This window comes from Plectropomus leopardus, chromosome 18, assembly GCF_008729295.1.
Source record: "Plectropomus leopardus isolate mb chromosome 18, YSFRI_Pleo_2.0, whole genome shotgun sequence".
Classification (NCBI taxonomy): domain Eukaryota; kingdom Metazoa; phylum Chordata; class Actinopteri; order Perciformes; family Serranidae; genus Plectropomus; species Plectropomus leopardus.
The window spans coordinates 1,287,452-1,314,305 of NC_056480.1; the positions used below are offsets into that span (position 1 = coordinate 1,287,452).

The 26,854-nt window shown below is 38.0% G+C and overlaps 1 protein-coding gene across 4 annotated transcripts; it reads left to right on the plus strand.

Moving 5' to 3' along the window:
- Window positions 1–2,288: 2,288 nt before the first annotated feature.
- Window positions 2,289–12,995, plus strand: LOC121957964 (myelin-associated glycoprotein-like). 4 transcript variants are annotated; one of them, XM_042506797.1, is made up of 12 exons: window positions 2,289–2,354; window positions 3,123–3,176; window positions 3,253–3,461; window positions 3,721–3,874; window positions 4,641–4,798; window positions 5,131–5,269; window positions 6,774–6,910; window positions 7,910–8,048; window positions 8,683–8,782; window positions 8,991–9,009; window positions 10,263–10,340; window positions 11,901–12,995. In XM_042506797.1, exons 2-12 carry the CDS (start codon window positions 3,128–3,130, stop codon window positions 12,003–12,005), a joined length of 1,287 nt encoding a protein of 428 aa, XP_042362731.1. In that variant the 5' UTR covers window positions 2,289–2,354; window positions 3,123–3,127; the 3' UTR covers window positions 12,006–12,995. The 4 variants fall into 4 exon arrangements, with proteins under 4 accessions (XP_042362731.1, XP_042362732.1, XP_042362733.1 ...); XM_042506798.1 differs by having other exon boundaries at window positions 10,266–10,340; XM_042506799.1 differs by having other exon boundaries at window positions 9,000–9,009.
- The last annotated feature ends 13,859 nt before the right edge of the window (window positions 12,996–26,854 follow it).

Below are 26,854 nucleotides of genomic sequence, written 5' to 3' on the forward strand. Positions count from 1 at the left end.
AACAAAGATAGATTTACAAGCACACACACGCACACACACACACACACACACAGAAATAGACTCTTCCTCTTTCTCTCTCTCATTTTAAGTCATGTGTGTCTGGCTGCGTCTTCCTGTCTTACTGCTTCTCTTTTTCTCACAGTCACACTCACTTTATCTGTCTTTCTATCACACATACATACAAACACACACACGCACACACACACACACACCCCATGCATGCATAAACACACAGTGGATGTGTGTGGATGACCGTCTTGTCTTAATGAGAGAGGAGCTTCATTCGTCTTCTGGGCCAATCAGATCCCTCTAAACAGGGACGATGACCTCGTGTTATTACAACACATAATTTGAGATAATCTTTATTATTCCACAAGGAAAACCACAAGGACTTTGGGTTATACATGCTTTTTTTTGTTACAAACAATTAATCTTCTCAGTTTGGGGGAGATTTACAGACACACAAAAGATACAAATATATACAAATCATTTTAATGTTGAAGGGATGTCAACTTGATTGTAATCTCGTTTTCCCACACATCATAAAATGATCATTGCTGTTTATGATAAACAGAGTCACAGCAGGCTTCCGGTAATAGAAAGTAAAGAGGGGGTAAAAAAGGAAGAAGAAGAAGAAGTAGAAAAAGAAGAAAGAAGCCACAAAAGAGCAGCTAAGCTGTCGAAGCAACTCTGGATTTATAATTTTTTTTTGTTTGTTGTTTTTTTTAAAAGACAAATACATGGTAATAGTTCATGTTTTTGCTTTATAAATATTACTTTCAAAGTAGATATTTGGCTATTTGTCACCCATTTATTCAGGATAAATGCAGATAAGATCCTGGATGTTTCTATGAAAAATGAGTGAATAACAAGCCCTTCTTTGCACAACGTGAAACCCAAACTACAACCACTTTGTATTTTTCGCCTCAGGAAAACAAAAGAGTCATTGCACCCATCAGTAAGGCGCTGGTTGTTCTCCTTCTGTGTTTTCATAACCATTTTGATGTTTTCTTACTTCTTACTTTACTCTGCCTCTGAGAAATGTGTGCAACCACTTCCTGTTTTTTGTGTCCCCCTGGGCCAATCAGGTTTCTGTAAACAGGGCTCACGACCTCCTGATGTGGCAAAGAGGTCGTGAAAGTAATGTCATCACTACATGAAAAGTCATTCAACAAAAAAACATTCAGATTTCCACAAACACCAATGAGATATTTGAATGCATTTAGTTATGTGTTTGTTTATTTGTTTGTGTATTTGTTTATTTATTCATTAACATTTTATGCCTTTTCAAAAAATATTTTTAGTGCACGTTTTACAATGATGCACTCTAAGGTCTTGAAATTTGACATGGACATACCTTGGACAAGTTTCTAACAGTGAAAGTTTAACATTTTTAGATTGCATGAAAAAATCACACTTTCATCAGTGATATTAAGGTCAGGATTTTTTTTTTTAAATTAGGCTATTTAGCTAAAATTGTATTTAATAAATGTTTCCCTTTTTTACACTTCATATGTGTGCATGTCTTTGATATTCAGCTTATGAGATCATGGATACCGAATACTTGATGTTCTCCTTAATCAAAAAATGTTGCAGTACAGACATGCAAGTGCCTCTTAGTCCATATAAACAAATGTTGCACAGAGCTGTAATCACTCAACAGTTTAAAACAAAACAAAACAAAACAACATCATTTTGGCCAGTGACCTTTTGTTTAGACCTGTGTGTAAAGTGTTTTTAACCCTATTTAGGAACAGACGTTAGCTTAGGGTTAGGTATGTGCATGCATGATTTCCAGCAGTCATTATGTCTCCAAGGCTGCACTCTGGTGGCTCAAACGTGTGTGTGTGTGTGTGTGTGTGTGTGTATGTGTGTGTATTCTCCTGTGCTGCTCTCTGGTGTCAGAAAGTAAAGTTGCTTTATTGTGATTCTTCCACACACATCAAGCCCTGCTGAATATTTTTTTTTAATGTGTGCACAAGAAAAGCAAAAAAGAAATTCAAAGAAAAATATACTTCTGTACGACAAGAGCAGTTAGGTTTGATTAAGTCAGTCAAGAAGACTTTCCGTATGGTGAGAATCCTGGAAAGGTAAATTAGAAAATATATCTTTTTGTAATTTGGGTAAACTTATGCTTTGAAATATATTTACTTTAATGCTGTGTGCTGTCTGATTATTGACTAATAAACGTATTATTTCTCTAACGTGACACACACACTGAAGATTTCACCACGGACGCATAAAAAACCCAAATAACATAATGACTAAGTTCCTGTTTTAGATATTCATTCCTCTTTCACTGCACAAACACATTCTGCAGAAGTTTGGATGAACAGCTCGTCATCTCTCGACAGGTAAAGATACAGATTATAAATGTGTTTTTTTCCTAAAATCGGTAATGTATTTACATGAGGAAAAAATGCTAATTTGTTTTGTGAAATCACTTGTGTAACTTTAGTCATTTCTAACTGTAACCTGTTTGAGTCAGTTCTTCTTCCTCTTTTTAAAATCTCAGTATGACTTCAATATCACATTTTGATGTTTGCATTGGCTTTATTTGAAGTATTTTGTTATATGTTACATTAACCCTTTGGGCCCTGAATGAAGAAATTACAAGAAAACAAGCAAGAAATTAGAAAAAAACAATAGAAAAAAAATCTAATTACCTGACAAAAAAATAAATATATTTTTGAAATTAAAAAGAAACTTTAAAAATCAAACAAACAAGGGAGTGGCTAACAAGTGATAACAATTCTGTTACATTTCAAATTTGCAATTATAATAATTATCAATATAGTTTTCTAATTTTCTTAATCCACAAATTCCTTGCTATTTTTGGAACATTTCTTACCAAGCTGCTCATTGCCTTTTTTAAATGTTTTTTGAAAGAAACTGCACCAATTTGCTCAGGGTTCAAAGGCTTAAATGCATGTAAAAGGTGTCTGCAAGCAGCTTCATGTTTCAAAGGGTTTAAAGGGTTTATGTCTGAGTATTTCTTTTTATCATAGAGCTATTTTTGTTGTTATTTGTTTGTTTGTTTGTTTTTGTTTATTTATTTAATTTTTTTTGGTAAAATGTTCGATTGTTCTTGTTGAATTTAGACTTTTTTTTATTTCATCCAGCTGTGATGGATGTTGTTCTGGCAGTTGTCACTTTGCTCATCACTCTGATGCAAGGTCAGTAGTTCCCTCATTGCAAATGTAACGTGAATTTCAAGAAGGTGAATTAAAGTCTCGCATTTTGCTCCTACAGGTGTATCTTGTAACACCTGGGGTGTGACGCTGCCCCGAAGCATCATGGGCATCGCTGACTCCTGCGTCACAATCCCTTGTCGTTTTGAGATCCCCAACAATGAGGAAGCAAACTTTGTAAACTGTTCGGATGGTGGTATTTGGAGGAGAGGAAGCATTGGCGGTCGTTATGTCCTCAATGCACGCAATCCTAGCTCTAACATGCTACAAGTAAGTCGTCTCTTTCAGTGACAAAACTCATGAACGCCACTGAAGTTGACTTTCACCTGTCAGGCTACAAATTGCTGGCATGAAAACAATTCATTTTCTAACAACAGAATCAAACATCAGTGCTGTTTTTGCACAGATTACATGTGTATGACAGCATCACTCACATTTTTAGTTCAGTTGTGTGCAACTGTTAATTATTGTTTAACAAATTGTTAAACAAAAAAAAAAAAACATGTTTAAAATAGTTTTGTACTTTTAGGGGCAAATAGTCGGAGACATACTGAAGAAGAACTGCACAGCATTGTTCCGTGTTTTCCCAAAGAACTTCAACGACATGTACTTCTTCAGGCTGGAGTGTTTAAACCACATTAAGTTCACTTTTTCTGATGGAGTCAACATTAGCGTCCAACCAGGTATGAATAAAGGTGATCAGAGACACTGGGAAACTGTGACTGAAAATGGTCGTTCTGTTATGAATTTAATGTGCAAATATTCAACCTTGTTATTTATCACTAAATCTTAGTCTTCTACTGTGAGTATTTAGGTGTTTGGTGACACAATTAAACAACATTTAACTGCACACAATTAAAAGTCACAAAAAGAGAAATTTAACTCTACATTTAATTACATGGTTTACTTACTTATTTACTCACTGGTGCAAATATCAAGGCAGATTCGCAAAATCTACACACTTGGTCAGCTTAAACACTCCTCTTCTGAAATGCTCCTGATGTGTCCTGTCCTGATGTGTCCCGACACAAAGGACGGAAAAAATCAAACTTTTCTACGGATAGACAGTCTTTTTTTCGAGCCTCAACAAAGGTGGAATCCAACAGACGCTTGCTATTTTCAGCTGAGCAGATTTCACAAATTTGAAGCCCCTATAAGTCAGTTAAGATGAGAGAGGAGGTTTTTCTTTAACAATTATGGATCACAGCAACTAGGAAGTGTCTTTGAGAACAGAGTCACACATGTGCACACAAAATGTGATGTTGATTGGTCCAGTATTTCAGTAGTTTGCAAGACATACCTATGCACACCCACGACCAAATGCACGATCACCTCCATATATATTTATTAGGATGGTTGATGACCAACCCAGAGCTATAATAGTGTGCATTTTGGACTCACATTCAGCAGTTGGACAGATCTTTGTTATCTTTGGTTCCTCCCGGACAGAGCTGCCTCCTCCCCGGCTGATTTCTAAGAGTCCGTTGTCAGAGGGAGACCGGGTGACCCTGCATTGTGTAGTCCCACTTCCCTGCTCCATCCTGCCCCCCTCCATCACCTGGTACCCCCGAGACGACTCCAGGCAAGAGCGTACTATCACAGATCAGGTAAGGACTCGATTATTCATTGATTTTTTGGTGGACACACTTTACTACAAACATTTAAGCAACTCAAGTATTGTATTTAAAGGTCAAGTATACAGAATTTAGGGGATATATTGGCAAAAATGGAATATAATATACTCATCTAGGGAAACTGGTTTGTCTTTATTGTCTTTTCACTGCTTTAAATCACCTGGTCTTTTTGTTTTGAAGAGGAGACATCTGCAGATAATTCAGCTCACCCTAAAAACCTGACGAAGAATAAACACCAAAGGAAATTTCAGCTGGTTGCAATTTTACAGCTTGATGCCACTAAACCCCTCTTGAATGTCTGACAGGTGACCATGATGTCCACTGTGCACTTCATCGCCTCAGCCGACCATAACAACCAGACCATCAGCTGTTCTGTCTCGTACCCGCTGACAGCAGGTGGCAGCAGCCTGCCGTCTGCAACCACTCAGAGGCTCAACATCCTGTGTGAGACAGTCGGTGTTTGTCTGGATCTGTTTCAGTGACTACAGTAGCGTACTTTAAATATCATAAAAAGTAAAAGAAGAGAAAGGATTTTTTTTTAAAAAAAACTCTCTCTCTAAAGTTTTCTTTTAAATTGAAATGAGACATGACCCCTAGTTTCACACGAATTTAGTAAAAAAAATTACAAGAAAATAAACACACACAAAAAAGTGTATTTTCGCTGTAACATAATTAAAATATATAATAATGGTAACAATAATAATAAGAGGTATTTCATTTTATTTCTCTATTTTTTTAAACAATTTTTCAGGTCATTTTTTCGTCACCTTCTGCTAACTTTCAATTTCCAGACATTTCTTATCAAGCTGCTCATTGCTTATCCCCACATGTTGTTGTTGAGGTTTCAGAGGGTTAAAAAAGGGGTTACACGTAGATTTCAACTTCTCGGAATAGTCAAAAAAGTTTGAGTCTTGGAGAAGATTACAAAAAGCTTTGAGGAGGAAACATTGTAACTCTAAAAAGTTCCTCATTTATCAACGGAAGTAAAAAAATCCAGAAACTCTCAGATATTGATGACTGATTGATTCTTTAATTCACTGACTCATTTGTTCTCCTTCTCCGCCTTTTTCTTCCCTCCTGCCTCCTCTATTATAAAGAAGCAACGCTGATTTATTGCCCATTAAGTTGAATGTATCAGACACAGTACAAAGTAGTTTAGGAATACAGTCGACTTGTTTCAACATGACTTCGACTCACATGTCCTGAAGGGTTTTTTTTTTTTTTTTTTTGCCAGATGGAAGTTTTCCTTTACCGAGACAGTGTTTAAGGTGCTGAACTTGTCTTTACTTGGTGTTAACGGAAGTAACAAACCACTGAAGTGGATCTGCAAGCATGACTCAACACGTCTTTGTTACTGTAACTGCAGGCAGAGGAACCTGTAAAGACGAGCTTTTACACAAATTATTTTTACTTCTTCCTGGTCTGGGAGTAAAACAACTCTCCAGCACTGAATTATAAGCAGCAACAAAAGCAGTAATACACCCCCTGCTAGACTAGAGGTCAGAGCTAAGCCCCTAATGTCCTGGTAACATCCTGAAATCTGACAAATGTCATAATTTCCCAAAGTCCTTAAAATGTCCTAAAATCCTTAAAATGTCCTAAAATCCTAGAAATGTCTTAAAACCCTAGAAATGTCCCAAAATCCTGGAAATATCCTAAATTCTGAAAAAATGTCCTAAAATCCTTAGAGCATCCTGAAATCGGAGAAACATCCTAAAATCCTAAAAATGTGCTACAATCCTATAAATGTTATAAAATCCTATAATCCTATAATGCTATAAAATCCGAACATGTATTGGGTTGCTGTGACCCTGTCCTCCTGTAATTTTGCAAAAGTGCCCCCCAGGCAAAGCAATTTTAGTATCCCTGATGTGGAGAATCCAGACAACCTGCCATTTATTTTGCCAATAAAGTTTTGACACAGATATCCATGTCTCCTTGCCAACAGATGCTCCCAGAGCCACCGTGGTAACACTCAACATGCCTGTTCCTGTTCCTGAGGGCCGCACGGTGATCTTTACATGCCAGAGTGATGCAAACCCACCTGTGAGCCTCTACATCTGGTTCAGATTCAACAATGGCAACGTAATAGAAAATCTTTATTCATTGGTTTGTCTTTGTTTACTGTTTATGCATGTGTGGTCTTTCAGGAAACATATTTATTTCACCCAGACCCAGACAGTAAAAAACACTCAAATGTACATCAGCATGATAACAGCTACCTTAAATCACAAAAGTTTTCTATGGGAAAATTCAAATCTGTTGTTTGAACTTTGTTATGGCTCGTGTCCTGGTCCTGTGGCACATGAACTGCAGCCAGCCACTAGGAGACGATAGAGATGTTTTAGATTCATTTCTGCCAGCCCGTTCTCATTCTGTAGTCATCAAATACTATCGCTTTTGCAGTAATTTTGGCGGAAGATCCTGACAACAAAAATCACCTTTTAAGGCTGTATGATACACCACTTTATTACATTCAGACTGGAAGCAAACACCAGACTTCCTCATGAAAGTCCGGGGTTTGTTGGACCAATCAGCCGCTTCTCCCACCCACCCTATAGGGATCTTTGTGCTCCTTTTATTATATCATTAGTGGCAGCGATTCAACCTGACACCCTCCAGTGGCATATCATGTAGACGTGACAGGTACCATCTGGCTATGTTATCAAGTGATGCTGACTATCGGCGTATCATACTGCCGTGGCAGGTGCCGTCCAGCAGTCCGGTGGCATTTAATAACATCATGAACGGTTCTGTCCAGTCACATTATCATGCTGCCGTGCAATGTGCCGCCTTGATTGTCCGGTGGTGTATAACAACAAAACGAACAGTTCTTCCCAGCCACACGTTCAACGACGTTCACCAGCGTATCGTGTAGTCACAAAGGTTGGCTGCACTGTAAAAGTGGTGGCATTGGATGACGTAAGAATGAGAACGGGCTAAAACTAAACAGCTGTCATGTGTCCTTGTAAACATATATCTCCTGTTGTGTTAATGCAAGTATGCAGTAATGTGTGTTTTCCTTAAAAAAATGGCCTGATTTTATCTTTTAACTGGAACATTGATCACTTCTCCTCATCACAGCTGACTAAGAAGGGGCAGGGAGAGATGCTGATCCTGCAGGCCCGTCCGGAGGACAGCGACTTGTACCTGTGTGAAGCTCAGAATGAGAAGGGCTCTCAGAGGTCCAGACCCGTGTTTCTGGAGGTCAACATCACTTCAGGTAAAGTAAGAGTCATAACATAAACCAAAACTGCAGTGCTTTAACATGCTAATACTGTTCATCCGGTCCTCTGTACACGTATTTCCATAGAATAGTGCTGCAGCTTGCGACTTATTAATTGGAACTAGTCAATGAATCAGTGAATCTTGTGATCACTGATTCATAAGTGACAGAAATTCGAATGTACTAGGTGGTGACTCTGCTGATGAAGGTTAACGTATTTGACACCAATGATATCTGCTGCCATTTCTTCTCTCTTAGCTAAGTCCATTATTTCAGTACAGTATATGGCAAATATGTATGCATGACCGCACCATCTATCAGAGCAAAAAAAACAGAGAAAGAGAGACTTCATCCTCTGCTCAGAATGCCATAACTCCACTATGTCTTTACATTAGTAGTTTACTGCCATATTAATGCTCTGTATATTGCATACAGCACATTTCAATAAGTTAAAGGAAAGTGAAAAAGAGGGCCTGATTGCAAAATAACTGAAGGGTTGAAGATAGATTTTGATTAACATTACAAAGTGGAAAAACACATACATGTTTATTATTATTCCTAAAATTACAACAGTTTTTTTCTTTAAATATTTTGATAATTGATTGTTGTTGTGTTAAACTATGTTTTTCAGGTGGTAGTGAATGTGTCGTGTTACTTCCCTACATTCTGTTTGGAGTCGTGTTGGTGCTGTATATCCTGACTGCTGTTGTGGTTGTGTGGAAATATCAGAGGTAAGAATATAATTATTTGGGGGTCATATCAGTCTTTTTTAATATGATCTTTAATCAAGATTTTGCAGTTTAATTATTAGGTGCTCCATGTTCTTCAAACTACACAAACGGGTGTTGAACAATAATTAGTTGCTCTGCCAAAAAGAAACTTTCCTCGTAGTTTTGGCATTCACATTCCTTTTGTGTTTGTTTTTCTTCTCTTCCCAAGTATCTCCAGGAGGCTGAAGGTAAGTGGATTTTTTTTTCAGTTTGACAGGCAGCCAGACGGGAGTGAAAAATGCTCCCTGTTCAACACTAATACTGTAGATCTGATAAGGCGTTTTGACATCCTCTGCATGTCACGGTCTACTCACAGTCTCGTCTCGCTGACATCCTTCTTCTCTCTTTTTGACTGAGGCAGGAAGCCGTTTGGTGACTAATCTTTAAACATGTCATCCGTCATTTTTCTTGCTAAAAAGTGAGTGTCTTCCCTGCAGCATTCACAAAATAAACAATCTAGGTCTAACTGATCCTCCAAATATGCAAGTTGAAAAGTGCAATGTCTGAAAAGGCAAATGATAAATGTGAAAAATAGTTTGTCTAGTGAGATCATGTGCAGGATTTGTTAGGAATAGGCACAATAAATCACACTCAAATTCAGCAGTTACTTAAGATGTTTTACATGTTGCGTCTTTTCTTGACTTACACATGGGGGTAAAAAGCTATTGTGCGCATGCTTATTCATTTGTGACCTATGCTCAAAGTTTTTTTTTTTTTTTTTTTCACCTTGCATATCAATGATTAAAAAAACAACTGTTTTTCCTTAACTTCAAAAACGTTAGTTTAATTTTAAGTTCAGTGAATTTTAGAAGACAAGTCGAGGAAATTGTGTAATGTTTCGAAACAAACTAAAATTCTTTCATTTATTGAAATTAATCTTAATTCTGTTGAACTTAAATCCTTAACTTTGAATAACTTGATCGTGATTCAGTATTACTTAATATTTTTAGCTTACATAATTTAATCTTTAGTCAATTGTACTTAAATTGTTTAGTTATACTGAACGATTTAGGTACAACTGAATTAAGTTTTGTTTTTTTTATCATGAAAAATTACCCATAACTTTCCTTCTCATAATACAGTCAACTTAAAATTTAAGGCATCATGGACACTAACTTCTTTTAAGTGGAAACAACTAGTTTTTTTTTACAGTTAAGAGTTTACTTTGCCTCAAGGTCACACTGTGAAGACCATGAGGTCAGTTTTACTCACTGCACATCCGTAAATCATTCATATGTTGTGACATTACCACAGTTTACTTTCCTTTTACTTCCTCTTTTTAAAGCCACTTTTTCATCACTGCAAAAAGTAGTAACATTTAGTCATGGTGTCTGCTATTGCTCTCACATCCTGTATCACAGAGAACATGCTTATTTGAAACATCTTATGATATATAGATATATCTGCATACCTTTTCTTTTCTTTATTTTATTTTATTTAGCAGATTGAGCTGAAGGGGGAGCACACCTATGCTGACCTGAAGACCTGCGGTGTCGCCTCTGACTATGACCAACTACAGGTACCTGCTAATCTTATAGAATTATTAAATGAAATATTATATTTGTTGTCCTGATGGGCACATAAATATATCAGGAGAAAACTGAATAGTAAAAGAATGAGTTTAATTTTACAGCAGGTTCTTATTCGGAAGTTTTCAAATATCCCTATTTGGTCAGTAATTTCAGTGTCAGACAGACCAAAAGTCACCTTCTGCATCGGTATAATACGCCTGCAGACAGCTTCAAATTATAATACTTTTCACTTTAGTATGCTACACCAACACGTCCTCACTCCAAACTCATCACATGGCGCCACTGTGTCAGGACCTTCAGCTGTTGCGGTGATGTCAACAAATGCACGTCACAAAAATGGACACTTGCGCGCGGAAATCACTGACAAAGTGGTGCTATTTGACAAGTTTGGAGTGAGAATGGGCTGGGATGGCATCAGTTTAATATAAAAATGCTGGAAAGTCCCTTGAGAGCGGATGGGAGGGGCTGTGAATAGGTCCAACAAACCCTGAATTTTCACCAGGGAACCCGCTGTTCTCTTCCCGTACAAATGTTGAGCCAAACCATGATGTTTGTTTTTAAACCTTAACCAACTTAACTTAACTTTTGTTGCCTAAAACCTAACCAATTGCTTTTGTTGCACAGAGAAACAAAACTGCAACTTAAGTGTATTCTAAAAAGACACAACAGTCATACATTAACAGGACGTCTCAGGACGTCAACAAAAAATAGTGCGTCATATGTAGATGTCAAAAGTCCACCGACAAGGTGGCTATGTGTGACGAGCTGGGAGTGAGAATATATTGAATAGAAACAGGAAGAAGGGGGCGATGTAGCAGGACAGTGTGTCTCGTGTTCAGACTTGTTGAGGCATGTTCTAACATGTGGGAACACGCTCCATTTACACAACTCTGCTTTAGCTTGCTTAACAGACAGAGTTCAAAACTCTCTGGAAAAGATCCAAAGGAGACAACAGCGTGTGGAAGTGTCCCAGTGGGTGTGTGTGTGTGTGTGTGTGTCACTGACCTGATGGGGAAGTGAAAACAGTGTCCACTGGTGCATTTCGTCATGCTATCGTGTTTCCTCGCTTCCTCGCATGTCTTACCTCCACCCGCGGGAGATGCCAGGAAATCCTCGATTCCATATAGTGTCTGAAGCAATGTTAGTTACTTATGACGTGCTGCACAGCACCTTTCAAACCGCTTCGGACCCATGTCAATAGAACCAGCTATTTAAGAAGAGTTTTAAAACCTTAAAACAGTATGTTTCGTAGACAGATAGGTTTTTAAAATAAAATCCTTGTATAAACAAAAGGCTCTTATTCATAATTTAGGTGAACTGCTTAACATAACTGATTACTATTAGTATTGTTAGTTGTTAATTTTAATCATCATTTAATAATAGTTTTATAATCCATTTAACCCTTTGAAACCTTTGATTTGGAGGGTTTTTTTGCCATTAAATGCATTTAAATAAGCACAGTGTATGTAGTTTATAGAAGTATCTGTGTGTTGCTCTGCCTATGCAATACTCATATTTTTTAATGTTTCTTTTTTAATCCCAATAAGTTTCGACAGCCTAAAACGATGCCCACTGCTGACGTTCCCAACTATGAGAATCCCATCGCCCTGCAGGCCAATTTAAGAAATCAGCCGCCATCGAAGTGGACCTGAAGGAAGGAGTGAAAGTTTGCATTAATGAGGTCTAGATGAATGTGTTGAATTTCAGTGTATAAGAAGATTTTGTGTGCAGAGAGTTCAAACGTGTTTATTTCATATTCTTTATCTACTTGCTATTTGTGAAGTATTGTCAAGATCTGTACGTGTGAATAAGGAGTTCTTGTTGCTGAGTTCAGTATAAACATCTAAATGAAAAATAAGGACGTTTAAGAGGATAAAGACTTCTTTAATTCCTCATAATTCTCAAATCTTTCTCTACTCTAAACAAAATATCCGCTCGGCTCTTTGGGGATGTTCTGAAGCTTGAGGTTTTACAGCCTGTGACTTTTTATGTCACAAAACAAAATCGAGACATGCAGTATCGTAAATGCTGGTAACACTGGTGGTTAGGAGGTTAAACCAGAGTGAGGATAGAGAGCTATGCTGACGATAACACCACAGCCTCATTTTCCACACAACTTCAGTCAAACTGCTTCAAAAGATCTTCTTGTACGACACACAAAAAGACGATGTCACTTCTGCTTCGTTCGTTTCCACTTTGATCTCTTTGTGACACATAATGTTTGGTCATTTACTGGTGCACAGACACACGCGAGCTCATGATACAAAATAGTTAGTGGTGGAAGAAATCCTCAGATCCTTTACTTAAGTGAAAGTTTTAGGACCGCACCATGAAAACACTCCACCCAAAGTAAAAGTCTTTATTTAAAGAAAATTATCAACAGTTTGATCACAAAACACAACGCCACAGATGGCATGCTGACTGCAAGAATATCCACTAAAGCTGTTTTCTGTAAAACTAAAAGTTCATCACTTTACCATAGGACATCTCCAATGTCATTTCTATGAATTTGGCAGTACATCCAACCAGCCTGACACCACTGAAGTCAATTTAAAATAGGCAGGTTTCCATTAACCCTCAAATTGCGCAAAGTGAAACTGCAAATGTAAAATATGCCTGATGGAAACACGTTCGCTCGCACATACACCCTTGATTTAATGAGGGCTAGTGCGGTGGCTGCAATAGAAATAAACCTGCTAATGTTTTTAACAACCATCATCATGCTTCTTGGAATGTTATAGCTAGAGCACTAGTTACATAACATCACTCAGTGGAAACGCAGTCATCTCGCAATTGTGTTTTATTGAGATTTCAGAAACATCACTTAAGTTTTGCACCAATCTGTAATGAAAACTTGCCTAATGACTATCTGTTATTAGGTCAAGACCAGATGTGCTACCTTGAGATTTGTGCAGAAATTCAGTTTTGCAAACGGTCTTTCAATAGGCTGCTGGTCTCCAACAGTCATGCAGGTGAAGATGCTGAACGTGGAGGTTCTGACCTTGGATGTACTGCCAAATTCTCAGAAACAACATTGAAGATTTTGAACTGATTAGCAGCTGGCACCTTGTATGGAAGCCTCTGCCATTAGTGTATTCATGTGCATGTGAATGGGTGAATGTGACTCATAGCACTTTGAGTGGTCAAAAGACTTGAAGAGCGCTAAACAAGTGCAGGTCCATTTACAATTTATCCATGAATGTTTCTTCTGTACTTTATTATGTATTTCAGTATACATTGTTATATACATTTTTTGAGCTCTCTTTTGAGTGACTTGTCAGGTGTGACAAAACAACTTTGCAGCAGCATCCAGCCACTGCAATATGTTGGCATCTGGGACAACAACTTTTTCATCCCCAGACATGTGTCCAAGACCATAAAAACCTGTCAAAAACCGCACAAAGACGACAGACGAGCCAAATCTGTAACTTTCTCATAACGTGGTAACAAGCAGACACAGACAGAGTGGAAACATGACATACTTTAGTCTTGATTGGAAAAAGTAACAGCTGCATAACATAAACTCTCCATACATGATGATATAAACCCCTTGGAGCCGAACTAAGCATGAGATCAGAGTCGTGTCGGGGTCTCAGACAGAACGGCAAACTCCCACATCTTCGAGAAATTCCACAGGAAGCACTGACACGCTGGTAACTTCAGCGTTTGCTTTGATTTCACGCTTCAGATATTGTCTATGGGGAGATCTGTTGTCTGGCTGCCACGCTGAATTCCTGCCTAATGTGGTTAAATTGGCGGCAGTTTGGCAGAATTTGATCCCTAAAAATAGAGTCATGGGCCGAATGCCAAAACGTGTCTTGTCTTGTCTTTGCTGAAGGTCATAGTTAAGGTGCTTGCTTGCATTTTTTCATGTGTGGATGACCTTTATTTTTTTCCTGTTGCCAGTGATAAATGTAATAATTAACACCTTCTGCAAGTTTTTTTTCAAACTTTCTGTGAGCTCATATAGATGAGCCAAAAAAACCTGCGTCCGTCAGTCATTTGCATGCTTCCTCCCCCGCTCGCCCATTCACGGCTGCATTCCTCACATTCCTCCATTCAACAGAGGTCAGAAAAAAGAGAGAGAGAAAAAAAGATTAAAAAAAAGTTAGATATCCGGAGCGTGGGTGGCTGGGGAAATGATTAGCGAGCCTGTGAAAACCACTATTGAGGACAAGCCCCCTCTAAACCCCTCCTGACACACACACACACTAAAACACACAGCCTCTCCATTACCCCATATGGCATTATGTTTGATGACAAAAGGAGGGCGAGCGAGTCAGCCCTTGCAGCCGTTATGACGTATGTTTCCGTGCATCACTTTCACTGGCACAAAGTTCACCAGTTCACGCCAAACACCATCTGTGACCTGGTGACAATCACAAATGTACATTTAGAAGAAAGCGGCGGTTGTTTTGAGGATTTTCAGGATGCAGCTCTCATGTATCAAGTGGGTGGAGATTTAACTATCACAAACATTTCATAAGAAGCAGGAAACTTAGTAGCTTCTTGGAAACTCTGCAACGTCATTCCTCAAATAAAATTTGAACCCACTGACGATGCAGCTTTGACTCAAACCAGAGCACCAGAAGTTCAGTGAACAAAGTGAGTAACGTAATGATGCTGCAATTTTGTTTTTTAATGACACTTTCACCGTGACTTAACATAGTGAGTAACCTATTTAACTGAAATTGAACCCACGCCTGAAAAATTTCCATTAAGGCAATAAATTTTCCAGTGATAAAAGTTGTGGTCAGGGAAAAACCACATGGATAATGTTTTTACTCAATATGAGAAGGACACGTTTGCACTGCCATTGCAAAATGGATTAGATTAGTTAGATCTTTATTTCAAACATGCCAAATAAAATAAGAGAACAAAACAACACCAGTATGTTTCCTCCTACACCAGTAGGAGGAGAGGGAAGTGAATACATATCAAATCCAACCTTTTTTTTCTAAATTTTATATAAAAGAAGTTAATTTTAGACATGATATATGATTATATTCCCAATTTCTGCCCCAGTATTCACCATATACACTCTGATCCTATCAAAGAATTAAGACACAAACAAGAACAGATTAATCTGAAAAAGCAAATACACACACACACACACACACACACACACACACACAAGTGTATGTGCGTAGGCATTAGCAGAAAGAATTAATAACGCTAAACCAAACCCACCCTGCAAAACTCTCACATGAAACACAACTAAACCCAAAAACTCAATGCTCTATTTGTTCATTTGTTTGTTTACACTGACTTTTGTTTGTTTTCTTGTTGTTTTTGTTTTATAAGTATCTTTATGTTCATTATTGTTGTTGCTTTCTTACTTTTATCCAATATCCAGTTCAATATCATTGCTTTGTTGACTTTGTTTTTTGTTATATTTTTGTGCTAAATGGTGAAAAAAATGCTTTAAAAATGGAAATTCCTCTCAAATCATGTAAACTTTCTTTCATTTGAAACAGCTTTGAGGTAGTAGATGAATTTTAGCACTGTACATGATTTGACCTGTTTTAAAATCAACCAGATCGCTGACTTCAAGTGCTTTTTAATTCAATAAAGAGTGGCTTTGTTGGTTCTCTGTAAGTGTTTTTTTTTGGGTTTTTTTTTACAGTTATTTTGGCTCTTTTTGGTAGTAGGAAAGTGTGTCAAGATTCTGGGTTTTTCTGGGCCAATCAGCTCTCTGCCTGCTCTCCTGCCTCATCATCACCTGACTGCCCTCACCTGAGCTTCTCTGCCCTTTTTCTCCAGCTGCACTTCATCCCCTCGTCAGTCTACTTTGTATTTAAGTCCTGCGTCTCACCTCAGTCTTTGTTGCTTCCTTGCGTTGGTTGTGTGTGATGCGATGTTCAGATGTTGAGTCCTTGAAGTAAAAAGTAATTTTCTTTTAGAGTTCCTGTTGCCTGAATCTCCTGATATTGTACGCCAATATTAACTATCAGCACACTTTTTTTTTTTTAGTTTTCCTTTTTCTACCCACAAAAAGTGATGCACTGTAATAGTGAGCCATGAGCAGTGGTGGGCAGTAACAAAGTACATTTACTTATACTTTATGTATTATTCTCTGGAAACCTGTTACTTTGACTCCACTACATTTGAAAAACAAATATTGTACTTGTGAATCAGCTACATTTTTATGAGGACTCCTATAGTCTTTGCATCTTTTTTTGTTTTTTAATTGGTGAACAAAACAAACACATGCATACAACATGGGGGACAAAACATGAAAATACATGGGAACAAAATGAGACAGCCGATAACATAAAATACCAGAACATTAAGTAAGAGTGCTGGAGTAGATGTTATTGAGAGTATGCAGGATATTTGTGAATTTAGTGAAAGGCAGTGACATGCATCAGTGTGAAGTAAGGAGTATCATGAAGTAACTACAATGCAAAAGTCCATTAACTGTGACCATGAACTTCTTTGTATGGTGTGTTTGTCACAGTGGTGTTTTGGTTCTTCTACCTCGCGCCTGTCCAACTCAGATCAATAGAGAGGAAAATCTACATGCGGCTGTATATATGTAATGTTTGTCCTGTTTACTGCACGCAAACATAATCACAGCACAAAAGAATTTGCCATACAACCTGAGACAGCAGATCAAGGTATTACTTTTTTTTACCTTTCAAAAAATGAAAATGAGGAAAAAATTGTGGTCCTTTTGTCAATTTGTGCTTCTATGGGCATTAATGCAGGCTCTGCAGCATTCAACAGGTTCTGCAAACAAGTTAGTGCATTCAGAGGGTTGTTTTGGAGTCTGTGTTAATGTATTGTGACTATATACAACATTGTACTGAGATTTAAAAAGGTACTTTTAACAGCAAGTATTCCAGTACTTTAATTTGGGTTGTAATTTGACTCAGCGACTTTTACTTGTATTGGAGTAATATTTGACTAGGAGTATCTATATTTTCATTGAAGTAACAGAACGGTGTTCTCTGTCTGCCACTGGCCATGAGGCTGTGATCAGGTGACCTATGCACTGCAGGGAACAAAACCAAGGAGGGTCAAAAGTAGAGAAATCAAAGTCTCACGTTAAGTCACAATCTTATGTTATGACAAGCACACAGTGAAATGTGGTCTACAGGTGCCGGATTTATTGCAATTTTTGAATATTTATGCTTTGTACGTATGTAAGTTGTGAATACTTATGGACTTTTATGGATTGTCCTGTTCTAGATTGTGTAAACTACTTGCTGTTTAGTGCTTTTTGTTTATGTGTTTAACAGCCCAGGGACAACAGATGCAAATTAGCTGCAAGCTAACTGTAATTACTTAATGGTGTGCTGTTTCCTTAAAAAAAAAAAAACCAAAAAAAACCCCAATGAATTAAATGAAACTAAGGTCCTCCACACATCAGGGGGCACTATGGAACCTGAGACCAACCAACTGCAGAACTTTGCATTTTTTGCCTGTTTTAGAGTTTTAAGTTGTTTTCTATACAAAAACAATAGGTCCCTGGCATGTTCATGCTCAGGCCCAGATAATGAGTGGATAACAACGTAAAAAAACAGACCCCCACAGACTCTCTCCAGTTTTTAAAATGATGTTTAGACCCCCCTGAGGGGATCACATTGGACGGCTTCAGTTCCCGCTGTAGCGTGTTCCAGATTAAAGGGTCTGAGTGAGTAGGAGGAGGCCTTTTTACCAAATTCTGTCCGGACTGAGTGGATGGAGAGAGTGACGCTCTGGGAGCTATGACAGCACTGTTTATGTGACAATAAAATAAACAAAATCTTCTGTAATCTTTTATTGGCACGCAGCTGGAGGATTAGCTCCAGCTGGATTAGCTCTGAATGTGTCCAACTAATGCGCACAAGACTTTTTGTGAAACTTTGCTTACCATGCGGATTAATCCACATCTGTGGAGTATACAAACAGTATCTGGGTTAAAAATGAAAATTGTTGACAGTTTGCAAAGTCTAGACAGTGCTTATTTTTCTTTCTAACTCTATCTGACAGATCGAGTCAGTAGCCAGTTTATTTTGCTCAATAATTGGTCTGTGTAAGCTGTCAAATGAGAAATTTTACGGACAGTGGGCGATATTTAGTTTTCAGATGGATTGTTTCCAACATGGTGTCCAGGAACAAACTTTCTCATTTTACAGCTAAATAGTACACTAAAATATATTTCCGAGATCATTTGAGGCGAGAATAGACATTTTGATTATGCTATACAACTATACTATTTAAACTGGAGCTGCCTAGTTTTACAGTTTGATGACCGAGACTCTGCTGCTCTATCTTCGTTCCTTTTATAGAGAATGGTCCAGTGTGTCCTACGCCACAGGAGAAAGGAAAAGACAACACGTTTTCATCCCAAGTCATCACATGTTGCCGCTTTGCAGTGAGCTTCTGTGGCTTCATATTACGCTCTAGGAATCCTTCTGCGTCTGCTTATGACATACCAGGGTGTCAACAAATGTGCATGGTGGGACGACACTGCACGTGTTTATGTTTAGACAACAAATGCACATGGCAACCACTCCAGGACATCAACAAAAGCTCATGTTAAAGTGTAGAAAAAAAAACATCACATCCATACGGAAAGTTAACACCAGTCTCCTGCATAAAAGTCCAGGTTTTTGTTTGATCCATTAACCACCCTTACAGCCCGCCAATAGGGACCTTTGTGTGCCAAAACTATATTTATAATTTCCATAGTTTTATATATATATATATATATATATATATATATAAAACTAAGACTTGGCTCCATTTTCAGTCCAGGAAGTTGCTGCTTGGTTCATTACTGCAAGCAACATAGTATTTAAAAAAAAAAAAAAAAAAATAGATAAATTATAGCTGCCACAGTAATTCAACTAAAACAGATAAATTATTGAAAAAGAAAGTTAACACTCATCATGTTACAGAGATGACTTTCACTGAAAGGAACTGACGCGATCCTAAATGCATCACCAAAAAAACTGCAGAATTTCACAAGTATAACCTCAATTTCCTGAAAGCAAGGATTAATAATTTATACAGTTTCTCAGTTCTGTCCTTGGTGGCAAAAAAATGTTCAGCCAGGAAGGAATGCATCTCTTAAAAATCCCTCTTATTTTGAAACTCCAGAAATTCCACACGAGCAAATACGCAGTAAGGAAAGGAGTAATGTTATTGAATGACCACATTTCCGTCTTGTTGAGTTTTAGTTCCTGTTATCCAGGTCATTTTTTTTTTTTTTTATTAATTTTATTACTGGCGGGAAGCCACACCACTGGGAGCTGCCCAGTGTGACCGGCTGAGTGTTTGTCCTGACTGTGACAGGAGGAAGGAGCTCGTTGTTTACTTTAGTTTATCATCTTTCCTACATTTATTATTAATGGACGATGCTGACGTTAATTCATCTGCACGCTTTGCTTTTCACTGTTTTTTTTTCTTTTGTCATCATTTGCTGTTTGCTTTCAAAACACACATACATTATGAGGACATTCAGAAATTACTTAAAGGAGATCTCAGCGTCCAAAACTCTATTTATCATATGAATAAATGATTTTTTTCTTGTCACTTTCTGCTTTAATTTTATTCACTTTTTTCTTTGATGCGTGAACAAAAGACAAAAAGAGGAAAAATGAGGCGATTACATCAGAGGGAGGGAGAAGAATTGCTCAATTTAGTATTTTCTGATTTTTTTTTCATTCAATTTTATGTGTGATTGACTTCATTCAAAATCACCTCAACAGACAAAGCAATTTGCTTTTCAGATGAGAGGGGTGAGGGGTGGGGTGGGGGGGGAGTCCAGCGTGGGCGTTGATGCTCGAATGGCGACGATGGCTGATGACTCAGGTGATGTGTCATGCTGCTATGCTATAAAAGGGAACTTTTACATTTTGTCCACACACACACAAACACACACAGTACAGTACACAACACTGGACTCAGGAGGAGGTTTGTTTACTACAGCAGCAGCAGAGAAGATGAAATGTAAGTTTGTTTATGGTTCTTTTAAAAGACTGAGTGGAGATGTGTGTGGTGTGTGTGTGTGTGTGTGTGTAGAAGTGTGTGTTTGTGTGGAGGAGGGGGGCTTTACTGCACGTGGTCTTGACTTTTACTTTTAGCCTGATTGAGAGAGAGTTTGTGAGTGAGACAATGAATGAAAGTTGGTGGCTGTGGGACATTTTGGGCTGAAACACAATGTTTAGCTGCAGTTTGAAGTGTTTTGAAGTGTGTGTTTTGAAGATGTGATTGAGTTTCATTTAAATTTCACAAATTGTCAGGTTGGGCTGTGATTGGCTGGTCCTGTGTGTGTGTATGTGTCTCTCTCTGCGTGTGTATTTGGGGGTTTTCCCGAGTAGTTTGAACTTGTCAACAGTATAATTATGTCCAGCTGCATCACACTATTAGTACTGAAACAGTAAAACAGCTTACCTTGAGTATTTACAGATACATTTTTTCAGCTTTGTTGTTGCAATATTGTCATCTAAAAAGATTAATAAACATGGAAATATGGAAACAAGTAGTGCCAACTCAGAAAATACCGGCATTTTATCAGTATATTTCGTCGTAAAACACAGACACAGAGACACTATTCATGGTGGTTTGATATTAACCGGGCAGCGACAGTTTGTGACAAAGTGACGCACGTGTCACTTTTGTCATTGGGCTTCAGCATCAGATACTGACGAAGCTCACAGCGGCAGTTTGTTAAGTATAAAAACTGAGAAAGGTTGCATAGGGCAGGTGGGTCCAACAAACTCTGAACTTTAATGCGAGAAAGTGCTGTTTGTGTCCTCTGTAAAACCAAACATAAGTAGATTTGTTTTAATGACAGTGTCGGGGGCTAATATGCTAATATGCATGCTATGCGAGGGACATTTGTGAGCCTGTATGAGCAGAATATGTCCATTTGACGTGTTGGTCCATTCACAAAGCGGTGGTATTTGATGGGTTGGTATGAGAATATGTTGGTCATACCAGGACCAGACTTAACAAAATTGATGATAGTGATTGTGTCAGATTAGGAGCTCATAGCATGATCTATTCTTGCTTTTACTTGTCTGTGACTCCAATCACTTTTTATGATTTGCATAATGTCTGGTTGGTGCCAGTACTGGTTGTAGGGTTTGTAAACACAGTTTTATGAATGAAAGTGAAGCTGGAATGATTTGTGGTCACTGGGCGGTGAAGGTGGTCTGACTCCGACATTGCACACCACTCTTACCCAGTGAAGAGTCTGTTACTAACTAATTACTTAAACCTGCTGACTTATAACAACAACAGAAGCCATTAAACACTCAGTGTGTGTGTGTGTGTGTGTGTGTGTGTGTGTGTGTGTGTCTGACATGGGTAAAATGCATGAGTCAGTCAGGCAGACGGTGATGTGATCATTGCACATCCTCAGGGAACTTTGTATAATGTAATTTGCACACTCACTGTATCAGGATGGATCATGGATTCATCACTGTGATGACAGTCTGGCCCGGTGGCCGCCTGCGGTACTGCAGCTGTGAAGATCCCCACTTCCTGGCTGATGTCAGACTGTCTGTGTCAACACTGATGATGTAGGAAGAAACTGCAACATGCGCAACTGCACGCAGCACATGACTTTGGAGGTCATAGGCCAGTGAACAGATGTTACATGTCTGATATTATTACTATTATTATTATTTTGAATTTATTTAAAACTTAACAAGACATTTAAGAAATTAGTAAAAAGTTACGAAAAAATTAAAGAAAATAAACTCCCCCCATCAGTGCTGAAAATTAAAACGTATCATTAAATATATCATTATACTAATTATATGTAATTTAAATTATGCAATGCATATATTTAAAAACTAATTTTCATGTCATTTGTTGTCACCTTTTTTTTTTTACTAATTTTGTGCAATTTGAGGGACATTTTTTTCCCAAGTTGTTCATTGCCTTTTTCCTGATGTATTTGAAAGAAATCAAAACATTTTGCTCACTTCTCTAAGGATTAAACAGCTTGTGAAAGGCGTCTGAATGCAGCATGAGAAAACTGACGTCCATCCAGATTTCAAAGGGTTAAATACTAGACAATAAAAACAAGTCAACTTGCAGAGTGTTAATTCCCTCAAAGCTCAGTTTTTACACACTATGGTGTCAGAAAATAACACCCAGGAACCAAAAAAATATCTTTAATAAAGAACAATGGTTTCTAAATTTCTTTCTCAACACTTTGGATTTTAAAGCATCACCAGCAGGGAGTCTTCAGTGTGTGCAGCGTCCTGCATGTCTATGGAAATGTGATTTAAAACTGGAGTTATATTAAATTATAGGCTGTAAAATCATTGTGCTTGCCAACGTGCCAAAACATAACAAACATGATCATCTTATATGAGGATTCACAGATGTCTCCTCTCATGTTACTGACAGGTGAAATAAAAAAATTAAACTTTTTCCTCTTGGGTGCAGCTTAAAGGCAACACTGACATAGTATCAGCTCATATCGCCTTAGCTAAGTGTTACTGGTAAACATGTTAGATCTAAAGTCATGTTTGCAACCCTTTGGCAAATATTCACTCATCTTTTAGCTCCATTTTTGGTCTCCACCAGCTCCTGAGGAAAATACTTGCTATTTAGCCACTAAATACCTCACAATGGTTACCAACTAGTCGCAAACTGTCTGCTGTGTGGTGCTTTTTGTTGTTGTTGCCTCCTGCTGCTGGAAACATCGCCGATGAGAGCAGTGAGAGTAAACCAATACCTCAAAGCTGCAAGCTGGACCAGCAAAATCTGCAAGACGCTAAAATGCTTTGTCGAGCTGACAGGAACTGCACATTATTCACAGAGCGTTTGTCAAAACAAGCAGTATCATTTACATTGCACCCATTGCTAATATTAAGAAAACTGATTAAGGCCGCTTAAAGTTTGCTGTTGTTACCTATCTGTGTTTTTGTTTTTTGAAAGTATTGCTTTAAATTTTGCACAAATCTGTTGTAGATAGTTGCCCTCTGACAGCGGGAATATCTCCCTATATATACTGTGGGGTCTGCACGTCTATTCGGCATGTCCTGTTTGGCCGGTTTATGCTTTTCTCAGTGTGCGAATGCGTACTCTAGACAAGAGGATTATTACCCAGAATTTGGGATTGTCAGAGCAATTGGCAGTCCCAAGTGAACAAACTCTTGAACTCGTTTGGTTCTTTTGATTCAAATAAAACACTTTGCACTAAAATGTGAAGATCTGGACCTGAACCCATCAACACCACTTCTAAATACCTGCATAATTCAGCTGAAAAAAGCGGTTTAAGGGTTGTGCCCTCACCACAATTTAGCTAAGACAGATACCCTTGTGGTTTGCCAGTTCCTTGAAAGTAAACAGTTGCTTTCTCGGTTGGTTTTGGAGGATGTCGATAGGCCACTTCCTTGCAGACGCCATTCACATCTGAACTCAGAAGTTCATGAGAAGTTCTCGAGAGTAAAAAGTGCCAAGCTGAGGAAATGAGGCGTTGACTGTGTCAGAGAGAGAAAAACACAGGAAACTCCAGTGTTTCTGCGATTGACACGAACTCTAACGGAAAGTGTGGAAGTGTGTGAGACGCTGCATGCGTGTGTTGATGTTTCGTGTGTGAGTGAGCGCGTGCTGACGAAATGACCCGCTAAACAGATCAAAAGACGGCAAATTCACTCTGCTTCTCAAGCAGTTCTGCGCTGAGCTGTAATGCTTTCACAGCTGTTTGCTCTGCCAAATACATGACTGTACGCTACACTGCCGGAGGATGTTTTCCTACTATGACAAGAGGGTTTTTGCTGATGTTTTCTTCAGTAAATTTCCAATAGCCTTATGAATCCGATCCAAATTTTCCTGTTTGTGCTGACTGAATATCACCTGACGCGACCTGTCAATTGTGCAATAACTGATACGTAATGAGGTGTTTTGGCAGAGAGCTGTAAGTGAACATCTGTTTGTCATTTAGGCTTTTAATGGGATCCTAAGTATACGTTTCCTCTTTTGCTCCACTTTGAAAGCAGAAATCTTAATGGTGCCGTTTTTGTTTTTTTTTACGTTAAGAGGCAGAATCCAGGTGAAGTAAAAGGTCTCACCTTCAGGTGCTACCTGAAATCATCATAACTGTCTGCCGTGAAAACACTGTCAAACTGACTAGACTGTAACATTTTTGGCTGGAGGTCAATGTCTGACTCACAGTGAGACACACATGATACAATATTTTATTTTTTTTTTCTGTCAAAGAGGCAAGACAGTGCCATCTCCCAGGTCTTGAAAAGGATCCAGACATGATTTTTTAACTTGTGTAAAACTAATTTGCAGCTGTTCATGTTTCCTGTTTCCCTGCTAAGTTTGTGCTGCAGCTGCAATGACTCTGAACAGGAATAAACAAGTTAAAAAACAACATATGATTGAGACAAAATACAACTTTGGCAACAGTATATTAAAAAGACCATGCACACATGTTGAAATCACAATCCTGAATATTTTCAAGAAATTGCACCAGGTTTTTAATACTCTTTACTGACAGCATTTTTGCAGCAATAGCTATTTTTGTATATTAGTTTTTATTGTTTGTGACGGGGTTCGCCATCCCTGCGCTGGATTCAAATTGCTTGTACACTCACAAGGGACTGACAGGATTTTTTTTTTTTTTTTTTGTGATGTTTAACAGGAAAGAGTGTCACTATACACAGTCATCCCCAGGCTGAAAGAACACTGCTACATGTAGCTAAATGCTAATCTTATGAAAACATGTAATCTTGGTTGCAAAGGTGTTAATTTGTCCCCAGTTTTGGATTAAGTTTCTTCTGGATCTTGTGCAGTTGTGAATATTTTGCTTTAGGAGCTTTTATTGTTAATTATCACAGTAAAAGTGCAGTCATTCATGACTACCATGGCAGAACAGATACAGTGAGATGCAGAAAATCTGGACACGCTGACATTTTTTTAATTTCATTTTAATTTGGGATGAGACAGGCACTGAAATTAAGTTTTTCAGGGTCAATACAGGTGTTCCAGCAAATACAGTATGCAAACAGTAGAACCCCAAAATACAAGCATGAACCTGAAAATGAACATAATAGATCTACTTTGAAAAACTGATGTTGTGTACTCTATGTGGATTGTTTTTAAGATAAAACTGCACAATTGCAACCTTTTAGAAACTGAAGATAATTAGATATTAATTATAACCTTTTATAGCTATTTTAAGACATAATTAGAAACTAGAAACTTGGATAATTAAAATACATAAAGTTAACAACTGCATCAAAAAAATATATATTTAAGCATCTGAAGGAGGTCAAAATAGAAACAACAAAGGGTTTTTACATTAAAAAAACATTTGGTTGACATTTGACCTCAAAGTTACTGCAGTTAGTGTCTGAGTGATAGTAAAAGTGTTTAAAGTGCACCGCGTCAGACTCATGACAAAGTGGATGTTTTCCCTCCAAAGAGTGCAGCCTGAGGCGTCTGTCCGGTGACATCACCTCATAGATTAATCTGAGTCAGACCGCCCCACCAGCTCCCCTCTCCTTTTCCAACAGGAGGCCCAGAGCAGGCTGGGAGAAAAAAACCCACAGCATACCTCTCATTCCTTCACCCTGATCTAACACTAATGCACTGTTCATTTCTTTGTTGCCCTGGGTTATGGGATTTCTGAAGTTGCATAAAGCAGCGGAGAGATTTACAGACATGAACTGTCTTGATTAATATTTTATTTCCTTGAACGGAGATCATCACTAGATAAGACAGCTGAAGAGACCGAGACATAACAAAGCACAGAGGATTTCTGGGAATTATTCATCCTCAGGTCGGCTGAGAGAGCCGACAGCTTGATGGGTCTTTGCCATGCATTTATTAAACGCAGGGTGAGGTATTCAAACAATGGAGGCTCATTCATTCTCGAGAGCTTAGAAAAAAAATGTGCTTCCACATTTACTTCCGCCTTTACTGCAAAAAGTCAGCTCTCAAAAATAAAAAAAATTATTAAACCAGTAAAAATGGCTTGATTTCTTTTAAAACACAGGAAGAAGACACCAAAATTAGCAAGAAATTAATTACAAGACAATTATCACATAAAAAGAAAGACACAAACCCAACTGGAATTGACCTGGAAAAACTGCAAAAAAATTATAATAAATCTCTAAAATAATTCCAAATGTATAATTATAAATGTAGTTCCCTGGATATTTTTTAAATAAAAAATAAGAATTATTAAGTCAATATGTAGGAAAAGGTTCTTAAATTTAGCAAATGTTTGTGCCATATCCATAAAACTCTCAAATTTCAGGACAATCAGGGAGCCTGTGTTGGGCAACAATAACACACCAAATCTACTCAACTTTAAAAAACTATTTAACTGAAGCTGCACTTATCAAAACATTTATAACAACAATGGGTCACGTGACTATTTAATGCCAAAGGTGTTGCTCTTGGTGATAACCCCATGGAGAGTTTTCAGTGAAATCTGACGTTCTCTGCAGCTTTATGGAGCGTTTTAAGCGTCATTCAGCTCATTGTTTTGGTTTTACGGCCCACAAATTCTGCTTCATTAACCCACAGACTG

Excerpts from the sequence above, each read along its gene's own strand:
- LOC121957964 (XM_042506797.1), top strand. The coding sequence starts at position 3,128 with ATGGATGTTGTTCTGGCAGTTGTCACTTTGCTCATCACTCTGATGCAA. Across the intron at positions 5,270-6,773 it reads TCAGAGGCTCAACATCCTGT|ATGCTCCCAGAGCCACCGTG; the intron begins GTGAGACAGTCG and ends CCTTGCCAACAG. Across the intron at positions 8,049-8,682 it reads GGAGGTCAACATCACTTCAG|GTGGTAGTGAATGTGTCGTG; the intron begins GTAAAGTAAGAG and ends TATGTTTTTCAG.